The sequence below is a fragment of the Tenrec ecaudatus genome, chromosome 2, assembly GCF_050624435.1.
Source record: "Tenrec ecaudatus isolate mTenEca1 chromosome 2, mTenEca1.hap1, whole genome shotgun sequence".
Classification (NCBI taxonomy): domain Eukaryota; kingdom Metazoa; phylum Chordata; class Mammalia; order Afrosoricida; family Tenrecidae; genus Tenrec; species Tenrec ecaudatus.
This window is the reverse complement of record NC_134531.1, coordinates 206,009,234-206,031,039: the sequence shown is the minus strand read 5'-3', so window position 1 is coordinate 206,031,039 and position 21,806 is coordinate 206,009,234. Positions and strand designations below refer to the sequence as shown.

At 50.4% G+C, this 21,806-nt stretch overlaps 1 protein-coding gene across 1 annotated transcript in view; it reads right to left on the bottom strand.

Annotated features, from left to right (window-relative positions):
- Nucleotides 1-3,078: 3,078 nt before the first annotated feature.
- LOC142440461 (aryl hydrocarbon receptor-like) overlaps nt 3,079-21,806 on the bottom strand; it is a 54,727-nt gene continuing 35,999 nt past the window's right edge. The window contains exons 5-12 of the mRNA XM_075542892.1: nt 21,642-21,731; nt 19,441-19,567; nt 16,654-16,796; nt 14,250-14,452; nt 13,146-13,255; nt 12,818-12,959; nt 8,558-9,083; nt 3,079-3,123 (exon numbers count right to left, since the gene is read on the bottom strand). Coding sequence (XP_075399007.1) covers nt 3,079-3,123; nt 8,558-9,083; nt 12,818-12,959; nt 13,146-13,255; nt 14,250-14,452; nt 16,654-16,796; nt 19,441-19,567; nt 21,642-21,731 — 1,386 coding nt within the window. The remainder of the gene's footprint in view (nt 3,124-8,557; nt 9,084-12,817; nt 12,960-13,145; nt 13,256-14,249; nt 14,453-16,653; nt 16,797-19,440; nt 19,568-21,641; nt 21,732-21,806) is intronic.

Below are 21,806 nucleotides of genomic sequence, written 5' to 3'. Positions count from 1 at the left end.
AATAATTACTACTTAATTGACCTACTGGTTGACAAAAGCCAGTCAAGGTCCCTTAGGAGACTTTGCTTACTATGCTCTTGGCCTGAGACCATTAGAGAAGGTCGCATTTTCTGGCTGGTGAGGAAAGACTCTCCTGGGAGGACTCCTATTATCACACGCAATTCTTATTCTCTCTAATCTGCTTTATATTTGCTATTACCTGGGCCATAGTTTGGTACATTGGTATATCCTGAGTTCTGTCGTGATTGAGGAAGCCAAGTTCATCCATGAGGGGCAGCAGCTCAGGTTGGCATGGAGAGGAAGAACTGGCAAGTCCTTTTGACGATGCCTCATTTTCTAGCTTTCTTCTGTTGGAAATGGGACTCGCAGAATTCCTCTCCATTTCAAGGAGTTGTTGTGCACATGGACTGGTATGAGGTCTGCATGGGCTGGGAAGTTACAGGTCACACACGAGTCGCCACGGGCTTGGCTGGGGGCTGAGATCAGGTGGGCTCAGAACGTGGGCCTAACACCAGGCTGAAGCAAGCAGTACTGGTCACTGGCTACGAAGGACCAGCAGCCTCTCAGGAAACACTTAATGGAAAAGAGTTTAGCTTCCTCCAAGGCGGTCACAGGGTCCATGGCCTGGGTAAGAACAGGCAAAGGCCATGTGGGGTCAGGTAGAAAAAATAAGAATTAGGGGCAACCTGTCAGCTTTGATTAAGAGTGGGGCTCAGAACTGACCTGGGCTCTGACCTCCATGACTGACCCCTCACCCTGCTCTCTGTGGCACATCCGCTGGGATGAGGTCAAGCTGAGGGCAGCGAGCCTTACCATCAGAACTGGAGTCAGCACTGTCCTGGTCCTTCAGCAGCCTCTGGGTTCAGAGTCAGCATTGCTTGGACCCTGGTCCCGGAGCCACTACATTTCTTGTGGTTACTTAGGGAGCCACTGGGTCCCCAAAGCATCACTGTCCATGTCATGGCTGCTCCAAACCCCCCCCCCCAAAGAAACAAAAACAAAACAAGAAACTCATTGCCATTCAGACTCACCGTGATCCTATAGGACAGAGAAGAGTTACAACTCCAAGGCTAAATCTTCATGGAAGCACACGACCACCTCTTTCTCCTCCAGAGTAGCCGGTGGGCCAAACGGCTGACTTTAGTTAGCAGCCAAGTGCTTGACCACTGTACTACCTGGGCACCCAGACTGCTCCTCCATGGAGGAACGATTATTGGGAATGAGATACGGGCCCGGCTCCAAGACAATTCAGGTCACCTTTTCTCCCCTGACTTTCTCGTGGCTTGGTTAGTGTAGGCTGACTGCGGGGAACTTCTGGGGAAAGTTTACTTCTTCTTGAAAGAGAGGAAGGGAAAGGAAAGATGCCCTCTCTTGTCTCTGTATTGTGGCTCTGCCCAGCCGCATTGCATGGGCCAACACTGCCAGTTGGTGAGAAGCACCAAGACTGGGTTACCCCTGAACCTCCCCTGCCCGCAGGCTTCCAGTTGTGGGGGCAACCCACAGTCTAACCTTTGACTGAGACTGAGTTGGGGTTTTGAGTAACTGGCATCCCCAACATTCCCTTTGAGGACCTCTTAAAGTCACCTCTCAATCCACCCCCTACCCCAGTCTATGCTCTTGTAAATGGGAGCCCCTCATCCAGCGCCAGGAGTGGTACCCATCACCGTGGCTCAGTCAGGTGACACATTTGTGCATCCTGAGATGGAGCATGTTACCTTGTCGTAGGCAAATGGCCTTGCTTTGTATGGGTCCTTTTGCCATCACCATGGTATCTTGGACATCCACGGAAGGGTGGGATGCTGCTTTCTATGTTCTCCTTTGAGTTGTGGTACAAGAGTCACCTGCATTTCCCTCCCTGGCCTGCGGGTGGCACCTTAGGGGAGGCTAAGTTCAACAAAGCCCCCAGGTACCCCTTGGCTGCCTTCATGATCTCACAAGCCCAGCAGTCACCCTTCCCAGCCCCACCTGGCCAGCCTCCCCTCTAGTTGACCCCGACGCCCCAGAGTGGCCCTTCAGTCCCTTGCATTGATTACCATTAGCATTGCCATAGCACTGTCACTACTCCTGAATGACAATATTGTAAAAATGTCCAGGAACTGTCTCTCTCACCTGGAAGCGTGTGCGCAGTGTTTCATGAAAGCACGTGCTACTTTAAACGGAGCATCAAGTTATTTAAAAACCACACTCAGTAAGAAGGAAGAAGTTTAATAATCAGTTCTGATTAGTCAGCCTGTTTTTCACATACGAAGCTGTTTCATCTCTTCCTACTTGTCACAGATCACAAATACAAAGGAAACCCAAAACTTGCACTTCATCAAAGGTGGGTCCAACCTATAGACATACATATACATGTATACACATGTATATAATTGCTTCAGTACTCTGAATCATGAATGGCATCAGAAAGAGGGGATGGTGTTGGCCATATACCATATATACTCGCGTATAAGTTTCCCAGCACATTTTTATGCAGCTTTGTGGTAAAATTAGCTGCCTTGGCTGATATTCGGGCTGGCTTAGACTCGAGAAGGTACAGTGAGTCATATTTTCTTTCTGAATAGAGAATCTTTTGACAAGGGCATTGGCGGGGTTTGGTTAGAGTGATGACTGCCAAGGTATTAAGTAAACCACGGGTAGCCGTCAGCATGCTGTGCACCCAGTGTACCAGACACAGATTTTGTTGTGTGAGTGATGTCTCATTCTGAGACAATTGTCCTGCTTCAGGGGGTTGATTTTGTGCTTTTCCTAACTGGGGACCCTGCAGACTCGCAGGGCACAAGTCCATCACGGTGTGTGGGCCCTCATTTTGACAAGAACTAGGGGCTGTGTAAACCAGAGTTTACATGCTCGTGCTGAGTTCTGACCGCCTCCTCTATTCACGTACACACTGGTATGTGGTGTGAAATGTGCACTAACAATTTCTGCATCTAGCTTTCTAACCTGGGTGTGCCTTCCCTCACCCCGCGGTGGCCCCCACCCCCACCCCCTACAAAACCCACTTCCCACAGACCTGGGTCCCCAGAGCCTACTGACCTACAAATGGCCCACAAGCAGATTTCTCTCCTCTCCTTGTCGCTCTTAGAGCCCCCCGAAGACATTCAGGTAGATGACCTTTTTGAGTTCCTAGGAAAGGCAGGGCCACTCAGGGAAGCTGGGGCCGGGGTGGGGGTGGGGGGCAGGGTCTCCGCCTCACAAGACAGGCATTCTATTCCATTGTGTTTGGGGGAACACTCCAAGGAGACATCAAATGAAGCCACCAACACCTCGTGACAGGTGAAGCATTTCAGGGAGGGCCGAGGGCCGGGCAACCCTGCACGCGTTTTGTGGATTCACCTGTCAGGTTCTCGCCTAATAATTTCTGTGCTCCTGATTTCTGGCATGAATTTGGAGGGAGGTAGTTGGGTCCCCAGGCTTAGACACGAGAGTAGTGTGAGGCTACAGACGGGAAAAAGAGACAATAACGAGTGGGGAGGGAAGGCCTAGCTTAGGTGGAGGGCAAGTTCTCCCTGAGATAATCCTATGTGTGGAGACGAGCTAAGTCTCTACTGCTCTATCACTCCACCGGTGGTTTCCTGTAGCTGGTACCCAGGAAATACTTCTTTGAGCAAGTTTCCAGCAGCTCGTGTCCAAACGGATGGGATGACCACCACTCACCTGTTAGTTGAGGACCACTGCTCTCATCCGAGCTGGAGGTGATGGAGGTCCCGATAAAGTCTGCTCCTGCTATTCACTCCATTGCACATGCCCCTACTTTGACTCTGGTGCCTGGGCCTGGGAAATGATGTGCCAGCCCACCTGCCACAGTAGTGGGTTGGAAGTGCCTGCTACCTTCTTGAAATGTGTCACAGCCCCCCAAAACACAGGGTCCCCGTGGAGGAGAACCAAGCAGCCCTGGCTTATGCCCAGCGGACTTCCCCAGCTGAGCAGTCAGATGATTGAAATTGTGTGAGTGGCCTCCTGAGAGCCAAGCCCAGGTTGCAGAATCAGAAGCAAATTCGTGATTGTTGTGCCAGTACACTACAGCATGCTCTTGCTGTCTCATTAACAGCATGCATCCAAGAGGAACACATTGTTACATATCCATCACCCATGTTACATGGAAATTTGAGCCGTTTTATGAAGCCTGTGGCCAAGGTCAAAAGAGCCCTAAGAAAAACAACTGTTCACATCAAGGCAAGCCTTAGAGTGTCTGGACCTGGGTGCCAATACGTGACTATTTAAAGTATTTCCTTTGGACAAGAGTAGGGCAGAAAAAAATATCAAGGGCAGGTTAGGGTACCGTGTTGCTATATGCAGATTCTACATAAGGTTAGGGGTCTAGCCTTATCCCATGACGGAAGGCAGTAGTGTCAGCTAGAGAGAAGGAGCCACTTAACTGTTGGTGAGCATCTTTTGTGTTGATCTGTCATGCCTGTGTTTGACCAAGGGCCTTCCTTGATCTCAGCCTTTTGGATCCAAGGCTCCACGAAGACACTTTCAGTAAGCAAAATGCTGCCAGCATCATAACACCACGAGGCTCCATGATTTTCATGGAAAATCAGTGTGAACAGCTTCCTCCTGTCCCCCTGTCATAGCCCCCCATTTGGATAAGCAGTAGTGAACCCAGGGGGCATCAGAAGGGCCACCCGGCTGGCTTCCACCTAAAACCCCTCGCCCTCTCTCTGCTTCGTTTTCCATTCGCTCCCTCACTCACTCATGCATGCAACAACTATTAATGAAGTACCAGTGGTGTGCCAGGCATCTACTCGCTCCTGAGGCTACAGCGGTGAGCAGAACACATGCGGTCCCGGGCTTTGTGGCCCCGCCCTGTGCCACCATACAAACTAATGGAGTAATACTTGGTGACAGCTGAGGTTCATTTTAGCTCCCAGACGAGCATTCTGTGGGACGAGGTCAAAGTAATACTTAGAAGTGGAACTGGAAGCGTCGATTGTTCTGAATCCTTTCTGGAAGGAGAAGGCAGGAGCTCTATCTGAGCCCCCACCGCCTCGCTTCTTTGCTCTGCCAGGAGGTGAAGGCTCCGTTCATCCTGAATCTCAAAGGTGTGCTGTTCCCTGGATCTTCCGTCTCAAAGCATCCCCTCGCCTTCCTCGTGATCTGACACCTTCTCTCCCGCACAGCAACTCTCTGTAGAGGACCCACTTATCCCAAGTTCAAGGACTTGGCTGAAGGCTGAGCCCGTTTCAGGAGTCCAGGCTAAGCGACACATTCCTTCTCCACCCAAGGGCACTGTGTTCTGGGGACTCGTGGTACCACGTCCAGCGGCCTCTGCGGTCTCTCGGTGCCCTTGAGGCCAGTTCATAGAAAGTCCGTATTAGGGCCCATTGTGGCCGCATCTGCATTGGTTCATCTGATTGAAGGTCGTCTTCTTTTGCTGACTGAGCGCGTCCTTCTCCAGAGGCCGGTCCCGCATGATCATATGTTCAAAGTCCATGAAATGCTGTCTCACTAGCCTCACTTCTAAGGAGCATCTTCCAAGACAGAGGGGGGCCCTAGCCCTGGACTTTCTGGGGTGGTTCTGGATGCAAGCACAAGGCCTCACTCATGCCCCCACATGCGCCGGGTGCTGCCGTGTCTCAACTCTGTGCTCGGAAAAAGCGGCCATGAAGCCACCCATCTCTGACCTCCCCCTGGCGAACATTGGGATATGTCTGGGTGTGTGCATGAGCTCACCCCATCCCTTTAGGTTTCAGAGGCTCCTTTTAAGCAGAGAACAGAATCGTGTATGCTTCTCCTTAAGGGTGAAGTGCACAGAATCAGGAGATGTGGACAGGTCTCACTGTAGGACCTGAGCTTGGGCTTTTGGATATGTGTGTTTGTCCATGTAGAAAAAAGTTCAGTATTAAATAGGCCAAGCGTGGTGCTGTGTTTCTACATCAGCGTTTGGAGGGAAATGCGCTTCCTTTGGGGCCTGCATCCTCATCCAGGGGGCTTCGTTTCGGTAACACTGTTGGCAAAAAGGGAGACATCGCGTTAGGACAAAACAACTGGACACGAACAGTCGGTTAGTTCACGGACTCGCATGTTGACTCTTGCTTATGAAAGATGAAAGTTTGTGCTCTTTGCGCGGGTTTCAGATACACGGGACAAGCACGGATCTCAGATTTCTGATCTGCGGCTGATGGGAATCCTGGTGGTGTAGTGGGTTCAACCTTGAGTTGCTATCACAAGGTGGCGGTTCGAAGCAATCCAATGCTCCGGGGGTGGAAGATGAGGCTGTCTGCTTTCTTAAAGCGTTACATCTGGGAAATCCTATCAAGGCAGCTCTCACGGGCTGCTGTGAGTGGGAAAGGGAGCGTTCGGGGGCTCTGAGATGTTACTGAAGCAGACAACAGAATCGTGGATGTTTCTCCCTAAGTGTAAAGTGCACTGAACCATGTGATGTTGACCCCGAGTTTAAGTGTTCAGATAGACATCTTTATACATGGAGAAAAAGCTCAACATCAATAGGAACATTTAGAATATTCCAATTCCATGGAAAATGTTCGTGATTATGTCGCAGGGCAGGCAGGAGAAAGGGACAGGCATCCAACGATGCTATGGGAAGGCAGGGCTCAGAACGCAGGTGTTTGGGGTTCGGAGAACCAACTGCACTCTTGCTCGGCCTGAGGGGAAGCTGCCACCTGAGGGACTGAGCCATCGGGGGCGTGTTTCGAACACTCTTCATGTCCTTGAAGTAGAGGAGAGGGGAGAATGTGACTGTCACCGTGACTTTCATCCCAGTGCTGCCCTGGGAGGAGGTACAGTGCTTTGAGAGGTTTCTCTATGAGCATGGCCTCTGTCCACGGCATCGGGCCAAGGAGACGGGCTCATCCTGCATGCTCACACCTGTCAGATGGGGCTACGGAGAGCGGGCAGCATGGGGAAAACCAATGCTGGGAGGGCTGGGCACTGGGCAGAAGATGGGTGCTGATTTCAAACCAAGATGAATTCAAGCTCTGGGTGTCCAAGGATGGACCAAGTGACTGAGATCAGCCTCAGATGGCTCAGGAGACCCACAGTGAGAGCAGGTGTGTGTGTGGGGGATGGGTTGTACCTGAGATTTTTTTGGGGAAACAGTTTTGCCTATTGTCACTGGCCGTACATGGTCACCAATAACAGTTAACTGCTCCATGTGCAAGATCCCTCCACTGGTACCCACTGGGTGTGCATAGCACTGGCACCCAGGCCAGGCTGGAACGCAGGCAATCACTCCATTCTATATTGGCAATCTGGCTTGGCCCGGCTGGGCCTGGCCCTACATTCAGTTTTACCTTTAGCTCTGCACTGAACTAGAACCATGGAGCACCCTCAGTCCCTAGAAGGTCCCCGATTCTCCAGGATCACAGTGGCCCAAACTTACCTACAGCCAGATGTCACAGCTGCCCTGCAAAGAGGTGGGTGGCCAGGAGAGGTCAGGAGGACAGTGGATGGCACCTGGGGCAGGGCCTGAGCGTCGGCCCTGGCATTGCCTTGGGGACTCCGCTGGGCCATGGGAGCTGCTGATGGAGTCCAGAGAGGGGAAGGGGCTCGGCCGTGGGGCCTGGGGTATAGGGTTGCTCAGGTGACCAGTCTGGTGCCAAACCCCTCGCACCCCTCTTGCCGACCTGGAAAGCTCCTGGGTCTGTAGCCCCACAGGCACCCATTGCTGCTGCTCAGCGGTTGACCTCGGGCCTGCACTGTAAGAGCCCCATGTGGCTGAGGGTCTACATGGAAGTTCTTGGGAAGGCCAGGCAGGGCTCCCTGAAAGTTGGTCCACATCCAGAGGGGGTGGTGGAGACTCTAAAGGCCCAGGTGTTTCTTCTGAGGTCCCTGGTGCCCTCTGCCCCAACAGGAGCTGGCCCCTGCCTGAGTTGGGAGGAATGTCTCTGGCTGGCTGTGTCCACGGAAGCCAGGCGTCGACCACCCACTGGTGGCTGAAGGGGTCAGGCTGTGTCTGGCCTTTTCCCTGCCCTGCCCCCACCTCCATGGGGACCACCACTGACTGGGTCTTGGCGGGGGCATCCCAGATGCTGCCTGAGAGACGAGAGCCACAGGGGCTGACACAGAAGGATGCGTCTGAGGTTATCAGGGACTCCTGACATTGACCTCTGTGAATGGATGGCTGAGGCACAGGTTCTGGGCAAAAATCCAAACCACCAGGAGCCTGCTGAGCCAGGTGCCCAGGGACAATCTCTCCCGCAGGGAGTGAGGCTTCATAGCCCATCTCAAACATCTGGACAGGGCGCCTGGGACTGGGGGCTTTGGGCAGTGGGCTGGTCACAGCTCTCTGGTCAGATAGGGTTTGCTCCTGACTCATGCCACAGTTCGTAAGTGCGGTCTGGCTGTTGGGAGGCCCCTGCCGTGGTGAGTTTCGAAGGGGACTCTGGAGTGCTGGGCAGGGGCTGGTGGGGCCAGAGCCAAGGAAACACTGGAGATGGGCCAGCGCGTGTCCGGGCCCAGTGCCCAGGTTTTGAGGCGGGATTACCTCCATGGGGAGATGGCCCAAACTCAGAGAAGACCGAAGCCTCAGCGTCAGTGGGGGAGTCATGCTGGCTGGTGGGGACAAGCTGACGTGAGTGTGATCAGGAAAACGCACTCCTTCCTCCCCCTGGGTCTCTCCTGTCTGGCTGGATGGCAGCGGCCGGCAGTTCTGAGGCCTTGCTGGGTCTGAGTCAGGCTTGAGAAGATTCTCCTGGTCAAGGCCAGTGACCCCCAGGTGCTGGAGGGTGAAGCAGAGGTCTGGCTGGTCTCCCGTGTCCTTCTCCAGCAGAGTCTCAAGGAGGTTCTCCAGGGAGTCGCCTTCTTCCCCGGCGTCCCCCTCCCTGTCCTCACGTCTCTCGTTGTCAGGCCCACTCTGATCCAAGAGCGAGCTTCGCAGGCCCGGGGCAGTGCAGGGCAAGTACATGGACCCATCTTGCTGCATGATGGCTCCGAGCACGGATCCTGGATGCACAGGGTCCTGGTCAGTGGGAGGGCCCTTCCTCGCCCTGGACCGCTTCTTGGTCGGGAACGTGGTCAGGAGGCCTGGGCAGCTGCTCTCGTACAGGATGGCCTCCCCCGTGGTGAAGGTGAAGGGTAGCCGCAGGGCCCGCTTTCTCAGGTGCTCCTCCCCCTCCGTGTTCCTGTGGTTAGAGAGACACACACGAGAGTTGCCTTGGGGACACGGCACTTCAGGGAATGATGCTCTGAGTGAGAGCAGGGCCTCGAGGCTAGGGGACAGCAGCGACCAACTGACTGGCCAGGTGAGTGAGAGGCAGAACCTCATCCCTTTGGCTTTTCAACAAAAGGAAGAAGAGAACACATCCTGAAATTCAACTAGCTTCTCTTTTGAATTTTTTTGGTGGGAGTGGGGAGTATAAAATTCTTGGGCCATGTATTCCAGATTCTGAAATTTGCTTACTTGTGTGATGTGAGGAGTACTCCAAAATTTTATTTAAAATCCAAGACCCCAAACTTCAAAGTTACTTCAAAAAGAATAAACCATTACACAATTATAAGATGATAGGTGCTTGTGTGTGTGTTCACGCACACGTGCGCGCGCGCACACACACACAGCCCTCATAGTGCTATTGGGTAAGCTTGGACGGCTGACTCTACAGTCCTGGAAATTCTATATCGGGCCCTCATACATCTGGATTGATGTGACTGATGGCAGTGGGTGGAGTACGTGTCTGCTTTCCACTGGAGAAAAGAGTGTTTCCTTCCCTTTTCCTCGCCTTCCCTCCCAACAGATCCGTGGGGTGTGACTGCTATCGGGTTGCCTGAAAGTCGTGTGATACTAATTCATGAGAGTTGGGACCCTTGCCTTGCTGACTTGACCACACCTGGAATCCCATCTGGGGCTCGGAGCCCCAGCAGGAAATTGAACTGAGTAAAGGAACTGTGTGTGGCTAGTGTGGGCCCATTGGAGAAGTTGGGTTCTCTGCTACCTGACCTCAACAGAGCGCTCGAAGTCTACTGTTGGTCTGCCATCCAGCTGCTCGGTCCAGCTGTGTCTTGATATTTAAAATGTATCTCTCGTAGATGGCCTATGATCGAACTCCTTTGAACCTTTTAAATCCCTTTGAACAATCTCTATCATTTAATGGGAGTACCTTGTTGGCTAACATTTAACATAATCATGGTTCGGTTAATTTTGCTATTTGCTTTTCATGTGTACAGTTTTGTTCTGTTCCTCTCCCCGTCTCTGCTTGTTTTTTTTAAAGAAATCCAGTTTTCACTTGTTTGCCGGGTATCTGGCTATGGCTTTTGCATTCCATATTTGTGTGGTTGCACAAGCACAATTACAATATGTACCTTCCACTGTTCACTGTCTACTCAGAGTGCATCACACGAGAGCTCCATCTGTAGACCCCAGCTCTGTCCTTCAGACAAAAGTTTTCATACACAGTACATTCACATGTTACAAAGTCAATAACACAAGGTCATTGGGGGAGGCTTTAAACAATCACATGTATTTTAAGGAAAGGGAAAATCATCTTTTATTTGAAGGGCTTCAAAAAGTCCATGGGAAAGTTCCATTATTTTATCATTCCATTGGTCCACGAGAGGATGTGGAAGAAGGAAGAGCGAAGCTCTAGTCTTCTGGAAACGAGTGGTGGCTAGACCCTCAGCATTGCCAGTCACACCTGCCCCAGGGGCTGCAGTCAGCCATCCACACCGAAAGGAACCTACAAGGTCATAGCTGCTTTGATCCCTCCAGTCACAGCAGAGGCAGGGGAGCAAAAGGTGCGGAGGGCAGGCTTAAGGACGCCATCGCTGTAGAGAGGGACACAGTCCCATTTCTTCAGAGGGCAGTGGAGGAAAAAATTTCCTTTGAACATAGTTAATAGAAGATTCTAGATTCAGAATTTGAACTCTGGGCAAGTAGAGCCAGGGAATTCTCTGTAATTTGGAATCTAGCACTTTAGTAACTGTAGCCCTTTGGGCACAGGTTAAAAAAGGAAGTCTATCTGAGAGATCAGAAGGAACCAAGATCACATTGGCATCCACCCCTACACCGAACCCACTGCATCAAGCCGGTTCTGTCATGGTGGCCCTGTCTGAGGTCCAGAGGCTGAAGTTCTTTATGGGAATGAGACAGTCTCGTCTTCTCATGGATCAGCTGTGGGTTTAAACCTCTGACATTGGGGTTAATAGAGCAGAACGCCGGCACTCGACAGCATTGGGTTTCGACTTGAAATGTCGAGAAAATTTTGCATCAGAGCTCGAACAAAACATCGGAATCCCACCTGACACACGTGACTTTTGTAAACAAAAGCAGTTCGTGTTTCGGTCACTCAATGTTAGTTGACCTTGTTAGTATGTGTTGTTTAAACATTTTGTCGCTGGGTTCCAAGTGTTTTGCTACAATTTTCTTAGTTTTTGTGGCTTTTCGTACTGTTTTTAGATGAAAAAAACATGGGTCCTAAGAAAGAGTTTTTTTTTTAAAAGAATCATCATGATAAGGAACTGGTTAACCATGTTATTGATATTATTGATGATAATTTAGTAATCCCTTTTTAGAAAACAGTTAAAGAAACGCCAACAGAAGACCACATTGGACAAAAGTCAACCAGGTCCTAGGGAAAAAAGGCAAAGAAGGGAAAAAACTCGTGAAAAGCAGGTGCCAGTTGATTTGATGGAAGGGATTCCCTTTCCAAACAAGGACTCTCTCTCCATCCCTCCTCTCCACATCCGTGTCCGCAGATCCAGATCCGCATCCATCTCAAGGCCTGGGTCATACTGCAGTTGTTAAAAACTTTTTTACTGCTGTGTTCCTTATTTATAGTAGTTAACTCTGAACTTACTTACTCTGAAACTTCTGTGTAATGTTTTGTATAAGGTTAGGGTAAGACTTGGTGGTCAAGAAGGGATTATCTGTTTTCAGCTATTTCTTATGGGAAACGTTGATTCAGAACTTGACTGCATCCCATCTAGACACTCCTTCTAGAACGGATTAGCATCGAGGTCCAGGGTTCTACTGTAGTCCAAAGCTTACCAGATAGCACCACCTAGGAGGATGAGAACTTTCCTGTGCACCAGCTTTATTTAGTAACTGCAGAGCCATGGGGGTGGTCTCATTCGAAAATCAAAGCTATGGGCAAGCTCTTGTGTTGGACTCTGCGGGCCGCACCTGGAGAAGGCCAACTTCACCGGGCTGGTTCCATGCTCATTCAGCCCTCCACGACCCCCAGGAGGGGTGCTGGCCTTCGCCTATACCAGTGGTTCTCAATATGTGGGTTGTGACCCCTCTGGGAGTCAAATGCCCCTTTCACCGGGGTCATTCAATTCATAACAGTAGCAAAATGACCGTTATGAAGTAGCAACAAAAATAATTTTATGGTTGGGGGGTCACCACAACATGAGGAATTCCATTAAAGGGTCACGGCATTAGGAAGGTTGAGAACCACTGGTCTCGCCTCTCCCTACTCCCCACCCTTGAGGGGCCACTTCTACTCAGGAAAGGAGATGATGAAAGTAGAGGCTTCATGCGGAGAGGAAGCCTCTTGTCTAAGGTGTAACAGCTACTGACCGGAGGCATCAGCTTCAGAGGATCCAAAGGGACTTCCAGCGCGGCAGCCTGATCACGAGAGGGCAGAGTGCACACCGCAGGGCCCACCCTTAGTGACGGCAGGCTGCACTCATTCCCGTCCACTTACCCCGGACTCACTTACGCCGGAACGGCGGGGCCATTGCCACCCTCGGTGACATCTGTTGTCAGGCCTTCGCTTACCTTAGGCCCTCACTTAGGACAGGGCCCTCCCACCGAAGACCTTCAGGCCTTCGGGTAAGGCAGGCTTAGCGCGTCCACAGGTGGTCATTGAGTACATCGGGCCTCATGGCAGGGTCCTGGCTTCTGCAGGGCTGCACTTACGTTAGGGCCCTCTGTCTGGCAACAATGCAGTCTGGCTGGCCGCCACGGAACACCAGGTGGGCGTTGGACTGTACCCACAGCCAGCCGGCCTGCTTGGTCAGGAGCCGGAACACAGTGAGCCCACTCTCACCCGTTTGCATCACTGCAGAGAGAGAGAGAGAGTCTGGCGCTAGCATTGAACCCTGGCTGCCCACGTGCCCACCTGCGGAGCTTTCTGGAGCTAGTGCTTCCTGAGGAGGCAGCAGGCAGGTGAGGATCCCTGGGATGTGTCCCACCCTCTCCGCCACCATCCACGGCATTGGACCCCGAGAGCACCTCCTGGACTCACACCGCAAGTGGTTCTCAGCACAGTGCATCATGTCAGCTGCGTGGACGAACTGGTACCCGGATCCATGCCTGCAGAGCTCACTCTCCGTGTAGCCCAGGATCACTCTGCCTCTGTGTAGACCAGACACTGCGTATCTTTATCCTGCAAATTCCCCGCCCCCAGCGAGCTGCCTCAAGGAAATAAGAGCCATCGGCCCACCCGTCTCCTTCACAACTCAAAGCTCTCCCTGACACCTGCCTTTCAGTCTGGTGCCCACCCTGGAATATCAGCCAGGACTCAAGTGCCAAAAGGCTACCATCTCTGAGCCTGCTCTGGACCCTGCTCTCCAGGCCTGGAAGGAGCACCTCTCCTGCAGCTGGGCTGGGGTGAGCCTCGACAATGAAAGGATGGTGGCAACCTCTCAGCGTCTCTACCACACACGTCGCCTCCCTAGTTCAGCCTTAGGCTGTGCTGTAGGGCAGAGGTGCTTGTCTGAGGTCTAGAAACACTGAACACGCACACACCACTGCTCATGCAGGAGACGCACAACGGATGAGGGGGCTTCTGAAAGTTCGTGGAAAAATGGAATGAAAAAACCATGACGTTTTCCCTTGCATTTGGAAGGAGAGAGTTCATCATTCTCCACAAAGACCCCCGGGATCCCAGAGCAGGCAAAGGAACACTGCCTTGGAGGAAGAAGCAGAACGTAAAGGTCATAGTACTGATACTGCCCCGACGTACTCCCTCGTAAGCCAGCGTTTGAGAGTGTGTCCCAGGTGTAAAGCCCTGATCCAGTAGCACAGCAGTTGGGTATGCCACCGAGAAAGGTTCCACAGTCAAGTAAGTTTGGGAACTGCTGAGTCAGACAACTAAGAACTTACTCCCAGCAGGAGACAAGTATTTCCAGGATTTGCTGTCTGTATCCCACACCAAGTCAAGTCCCATCTTCCTGCATGGGAAGGTCAGTGCCCCTATAACCACATCATGATTTGTACCGGCTCATCTCATAGGACACATTAGGGCAGAATGGGCCGGTTGTCCTTGTATAGCATTTGAGCCACAATGAGCTTTTGAAGCCCAGACTTAGGCCCCGGGAAGTCATCATTTCTGGGAAGAGGCACATACCTGGAATCACAGGCTATAGGTGTGAAATCTAATTTGTGTTTTGTTTGGAAAAGAAATGGTTTCGTTTGGAGCTCCAGGATGGTGAGAGGCTGGTGAGGCGTGGCGATGGCCAACAGGGTCAGCTGAGGAGACGCGAGGATGCCATCCTCTGACCCGCTGTTCTGCCCCGGGAGGAGTTTAAGATGGCCTTGGAAATCCAATTCCTAGGGGAAGAAGATCGCAGACATAAGGAGCTTGGCTCAAACAGCGAGGACACTATATGGCTGGGCGTTGGCCTGGTAGGAGGTCCCTTGGCTGGGAGCCTCCTAACTCTCGCCTGTGGGTCGGAACCAGCAGGTTCTGATCAGTCTCTCGTGGTTGCTCAGGAGGTGTGGCCTGTACAGGCCTTTCAGTTACACAGCTCAGCGCTTCTTGAGTTGTAAGACCGCCTAGCAATCCCAGGAATTAGCATGCCCTGCTTGATGATTTGAGGATGGTGACAAAGATGGCTATCAACACTCTAAATTCACTTCCATGTCACCCCCAGTGTGTACTGTAAATCCTAATCTCCATGCCTGCTTGGGAATGGCTTATCCTGTTTATGTTAACTAGGCAGGTTGAGTGTAGGATGTATATTTGGAGTGAATCTCTTTTAAGCTATAAAAGAGGTAAGGTGTATTTTTTAAGATAAACAAGAGATCAAAGAGAATGAACAAGCAAACAGAGTGGACTGGGTGGTGGTGGGGGGTATGGTAATTCCAAGGCCCATGAAGTTTGCCCAGAAGTACAAGCTGAGAGTCACACTTTTTCCTCCAAACTTTCCTGTGGCACCCTGGATTCCGATTTCCAGTTTCCTCCATGCGAGAAAACACGTTTTTGTTGGTTCTAACCATACTACAACGTGGAAGCGGTTTGGGAATTGGTGGTGGCTTGAGGCTGGAAGTGCTGAAGGATCCTAGTGGTCAAAGCACACAGCAACCTGCAGGGCAGAGAACCCCGAAGGGCAGACTTGAACGGATCCTGTCAGTTTCCAAGACTACGAATCTAAGCTGGAGTAGAAGCCGCTTCTTTCTCCCAGAGAGCGGTTGGTGGCTTTAAACCAACGGTCTTATGGTCAGGAGGCCAACGCATAGCACACGGGGCCACTATGAGAAACCAAAGCAATGGCAGTGAGCTTGGAGGAGGTTTTGTTCGTTTGTTTTGAGAGTGAAAAATCTAGGTTGCCCTGAAGAGACTGCCCAAGGGGCAGATGAATGGGGTCTGCTGGGGCCTAGGGAATGAGGTCACCACTCAGATGGGGAATGGGCCCACCCACAGCCAAGCAGGAAGAGCCGCTATCCTAGTGGGCTTGGGAGGTAGAGCTGGAGCTCCGGGGTTTCCACCCGGAATCCAGAGAGCACGGCTAACACCCTATTGTTCAGACAGCCTTGAGAAACAGATGGTTTTCATGTACTTTGTACTGCTGGGCTTGGGACTTGTCTGTATCTGCTCTTCTCTCTTTTCCTCCGTATTCTTCCACTTGTAATAGAACTATCTACCGTGTGTCTATCCCATCATCATACTTTAGAAACACATAAATAGTGTAGACACCACAGGTTCACAGATGAAGAGGAATTTCGCCCAAGATGGAATTCTGCCCCAGGATGGAAGTCTCATCCATACTCGATTTAGAAGATTCAGAAGATGATATTTGGACTTGAAGCGGATTTAAGACTTTTGCAATGATGAGCGTGTTTTATATGTAGCAAGATCACAAATTATGGGGTGGGGAGGTGTCAAAGGGTGGAATGTTATAGAGTGAATTATGTCCCTCCCAAAATCTGTTCTAAATCCTAAACTCTACACCTGTGGATATAATCCCATTTGGGAATGAGTTGTCTTTGATATGTTATTAAGGCAGGATTAGTGTGATTAGTGTAGGGTGTATCTTAAGTCAATTTCTTTGGAGATATAAAAGAGATTAAACAAGCAGCAGAGCAGAGATAGGGGAAGATGGGTGCCAGGCCACACGAAGGTTGTGCAGAAGCTCAGAGCTCTTTCTGACAGAGAGAAAGAGAGTGCTGACAGAGAGAAAGTTAGTCTTCCCATAGAGCTTGCCCTGTGAATTCAGACTTTTGGCCTCCTAAGCTGTGAGAAAATAAATGTTTGTATGTTAAAGTCACCCACTACAGTATTTATGTTATATTAGCACTAGATAACCAGGACACTAAATAAATAGATCCTAAGTCTCAATTGAGTGGAGAAAGATTGAAATGATGGCTTGGTGTCGAGCAGGTGGGTTCTCTGAAGGAGCAGTGCACTGAAGAACAGCAGACCCTCCTGGATTGGCAAAGAATTCTGGCTCCACTCTTGGGCCGTGTTCTCTGAACACTAGCACAGTCATCCGTTTAGAAAGCCCCTGAACCTGTACAAACGATGTTCATACCAGAAACCCAGAAGAATTGTCCAGCAGGCAGCGGAACCGGCAGACAAAGCTTCTCTCCAGATAGGAGGGGTCTTCCCAAAGTAGATGCTGATGGCTGTCGGAGGCAGCTCTAGTAAGGGGCTGAGGTTCCTCTCCAGGAAGAGCTGGGAGGAGAGAGAGACAAAAGGAAGAGGTTCTGCCTGAACAATCCTTGTCACAGGGCTGAAACGGCTGGACGGTAAGGAAAATGTAGGTCACAAACCCACTGACCAAGTACGTTGTGGCCGTCACCAACAGGAGGATCTTGATGACCAGCCACTCTCTTCCATTAAATCATGCTGCCAGACCTGCCCGGTAGCTTCATGGGGTCGTGAGATTCAAGGTCAAACTGAGGTGACTCGCATCAACACATGCACCTGGTCACTAGCGCTATGGTTGAAATATACCCACAGCCAACTGCTTCTCATCACTTAAACCTCTCTCCACTTGCTGTCCAGTCCCTCGCTCTCCAGTGGGCCACCCACCACGGTGGTGGAGAACATGGATCCTGGAATCAGATGGGAGCCTTGCCTTCTGTGTGATTCAGTTTGGGTTACTTAATGCTCTGTGGGTCTCAGTGTTCTTCTCTGGCGCCATAGGATTGCTATGCACATTAAAGAAATGCACGTAGCTGAAGTAGTTGGAGCAGGGTCAGGTGCGCTGTACCGTCTCTAGAGCAGTTGGCTGGTCCTGTCATGATTTTATTTTATTGCCATGACTTCGCCGTAGTCCTCTAACTGGTGTCCGTACTTCTACCCCCACCTTCTACAGTGTCTTCCACTGGTAGGCAGGGTGGCATTGTTAAAACACAAGTCAGATCATGTCACTCCTTACAATCCATACACCCATGGTGTCAAGCACATTTGTACATATGTTGCCATCATCATTTTCAAAACATTTTCTTTCTACTTGAGCCCTTGGTATCAGCTACTCATTTCCCCACCTTCCCACCCTCATGAACCCTTGATAAATGGTAACATTATTATTTTCATATCTTATACCATCTGCTGTCTACCTTCACCCATGTTTCTGTTGTTTGTCACCCTGGGTGTGTGTGTGGGGGGGGGGGAGGTATAAGTTGATGATTGCGATAGGTTCCCCCTTTTTTCCTCCCATGTTCTCCCCACCCTCATGGCATCACTACTCCCATCATTGTTCCCAAGGCATTTATCTGTCCTGGATTCCAAGTCAAGAGTTCTTATCTGTACCAGTGGACATGCTCTGGTCTAGCTGGATTTGTAAGATAGAACCAGGCCATGATATTAGAGTGGGGGAAGGAAGCATTAAAGAACTAGAGGAATGTTGTATGTTTCGTTGGTGCCATACTGCACCCTGACCAGCTCATCCCTTCCTTGTGGCCCTTCTGTGGGGGTATGTCCAAGTGTCTATAGATGGGCTTTGGGTCCCCACTCCAATTCCCTCTCATTCACAATGATATGATTTTTTTTTGTTCTTTGATGCCTGATACCTGATCCTGTCAGCACCTTGTGATCACACAGGCTGATGTGCTTCTTCCATGTGGGCTATGTTGCTTCCCAGATAGATGGCCACTTGTTTAACTTCAAGTCTTTAAGACTCTAGACACTACTAGATCCTTTAATAGCCGGGCACCCTCTGCTTTCTTCACCACATTTGCTTATGTACCCATTTCGTCCTTTGTGATCATGTTAGGATGGTGAGCATCACAGAATGCCAGGTTATTAGACCAACGTGTTCTTGCATTGAGGAAGTACTTGAGTAGAGGCCCAATGCCCATATATTACCATAATACTTAACATATATATATGTACATAGATCTATGTCCCTATCATTATACATAAATATATTTACATATGTATGTGGCTATATTTATACCTCTATAAGTGTCCTCTTAGGTTTTTCCTATATTTCCCTCCTGTCCTACTGTCATGTTCAACCTTCATTCGGCTTTCAATAATTCCTCTGGCCTACAATGCACTTGACCAAATCCCACCAGGCAACCTACACTCTCCTCACTGTTGATTTTAGATCTTTTGTTGTTCCCTGTCCCTGGGTTTGTTGGCTCCTCCTTTCTTTCCCCAGAAAAATAAGTCACTCTCTTATTGGCATCTGGTGTTATTCTTTCACTTAATGTCCCAAGAAGAATAGTGGAAGTCACGCTACCCTCTCACAAATGGAAATCACCTTAGACCAATCTAGTGACCAAAGATGGGCTAGCAGCCCCACCCACCCCACAAGGACTGCTTCTGAGTTCCCAGTCTCGGGGTACTCTCTCTGATCACTTCAAGGGTTTGGAGTTAGAGCTTTTGAAAAGCCCGTACTCAGCTTCCTTCTGAGCTTCTGTTCTTTGGTTGCCCTGGGAAAAAGCGGTGTTTCTTTAACTGAAAAATAACCAAAATGTTTACCGACAAGACAAAAACCCATGGCCACATTCTCCTGGTAGTAAAGGCAACAACCCCATGCCCTAGCCTTGTTGTCTTGCTTTCAGACGATCAATGAGGTCACGGGCTTGAGAGGGTCTCAAGGGGTCCTGTGCCAGCAGCGCTACCTGATCCCTCAATGACACAGCTGTCCTGGCCCTCCTCTCCTCCCTTCATGTGCCTGCTACCCAACGAGGACTCCATCAATGCTTACTCAGTATCATGTATGTTCTAGCTGAGGAACAAAGCCCACTTCTCCAGTCGGGTGTCCTCCTCTCGGCCTGTAAGGTTCATGCACTGTGGGTGAAAACACGTGTACAGAGTCGACATGGCATCCCAGCCCATTTTCCTCCACGCCTGGGTTACTTACGGCTTGTGTCCTCCTCGGCCCCTCTGCTGGGGGGTTCCGGGTGGGGTGACCAGCGCAACTGGTTCTGGAACATGGGTCGATCCTCCTTGTGGATCAGCTCAAACACACTCTGATGGATGACGTCTGACTGCAAGGACACAGGTGGCATTATGCCGCTGGGACTACTGCCTGCCTTCCAGTGTCAGTGAGGGCAGTCACCCTACATATCTCTGAGCCAGCCCGGCCCATTGGATGGCCTCCCTAGGTGACCTGGTAGCCTGGCCTCATGCATCTGGTGTTTGCACTCTGTCCCTAGTCCTTCTTGTGGTCTTCACAGTCCATCCTCTCGGGCTGCTGCTGTCCCCAAACCTAGGACACGTCTCACAAGAGAGGCACTCCATGGAGTGAGTGTCCAAGGGTTAAGTCAGAGACGTAACAAGGAGACACCTGAGATGGGGACACAGGTCGTAGTTACTGAAATGGCTCCGGAGAGTTGGCTTGAGCTCAACGAAAGGAGAAAGGTGAGCTTCCCTGGAAATCTAGCATCAGTTCTATTGGATAACAAAATTAAACAGATTTAGGAAACAATGCAAATCTAATTTCTAGGGAGATCAGACTTTGTTCTGCCATTTGTTGAATGAGGTGAGGGAATATAAAACTGAATGCAATTTCTTCGGAACTGAGTTTGGCTAAACTTAGTAACTTGATTCAAGAATAAGACTGAATATGTCTGGTGTCATATAGACTCTATAATGCTTTCAGTGTTCAATTGTCTTTTTAATCATTTTATTGGGGGCTCACTGAACTCTTATAGTAATCCATCCATCCATCAATCAATCCATCCATCCATCCATCCACCCATTGTGTCAAGCACATTTGTACATTTGTTGCCATCATCATTCTCAAAACATTTCTTTCTACTTGAGCCCTTGGCATCAGCTCCTTATTTTTCCCCTTCCTCCCCTCCCTTCCACACGAACCCTTGATAATTTATAAATTATTATTATTTTGTCATGTCTTAAACTGTAAAATGCCTCCCTTCACTCATTTTTCTGCTGCTTGGCCCCCAGGGAGGGCGTTATATGTAGATCATTGTGATCCATTCCCCCTTTAGTGTTCAATTGTTTTCAGACCACTTTTACTTTGAGAAATATTAGTGTAGTCCTTATAAATCAAACAGGTTTAATTCAAGCATTAAAATTCTCCATGCTTATAGTTAAAGATTGTGTTGGATTTGGGGTATGATTTGGGATTCTTCTAAGGGAATCAATAGACATGGCGTTGAATGTTCTCTGTCAGCAATAGAACATTTTGCTGGACCCAATCCCATTCCAAAAAAATTACACTCTTCCTCACTTTTCCTGCCTTTAATCCTTTCTTATACCACTCCCCCCACCCCCACCCTCAACATACATGATGCTATTTAGGAACCTGCTTTTTAACCATTTTCCTCCACTACACTCAGGAAAAATGGACTTGAGGAGCATCTCTGGTCCAGTGTGTAGGACGGTGATGAGCAGTTACAAGGGGCTGGTGTCCGATCTACAGAAGGACAAGGATGCGGCAGGGCCTGGCAAGGGGGTCTCCAGGCTGTAGTCCAGCAAAGGGGGGGGGGCGAAGAGCAGCTAGGGTGAAAATCTTCAAGTCACAGGAATATCCTGGAGAGAAACCCACCATCAGGAGGGGTTCCAAGAACATCACATGGGTCAGGAGGGAGCACAGCACATCGGCTAAGATCAAGGGGCTATAGAGGGACCATCAAGGAGGACTAGAAAGACAATGTGAAGACACAGCAGCCCCAATTGGCCTTTGTGTGCCCTGCCTCCACTATTCAAACTACTGGCCTGGAAGAGCTGTGGGCAGAGGCAGAGGTCAGGTTGAAGGCTGCTTCCGTCCCCAACCCCACTGCTCCTCAGTCTCCTTCTCTCTTTCCCTCCCCGTGGCCTCGATTTCTCTCCCTTGTGTCCCTCTTTGTGCTCTTCCTCCTGGAGCTCTGCTCTCCACAGGGAGGCCCTGGCCCCTTCCCTTTCTCCTCACAAGGTTCAGACCTGCATGGCATCGACTTCCCAGGGGACTTGGAATAACACACCCTCCAGCAAGCTCGGAAACCCAAGCTCGGGCAGAGTTCATCCCAAATACCTGCAGCGTAGAGCCCCACAGAGATAAGCGTGCACACGGCTCTTCCCTGTCCCCATCCCCCCAAACCCTTGACAGTCACCCACCTGATGAAATCCCAGGTAGTCCTGCACTGTGGGAGAGACGTAAAAAACATAGCCATCTTCGGTAACAGCCACAAGGAAGCCATTAAGGGCCTGGGGAGAGGAAATGAGTTCTGAACGTTATTCGTTACTTTGTCTTGAGTGTTCCGATAAGAGAAGTTCCTGAGG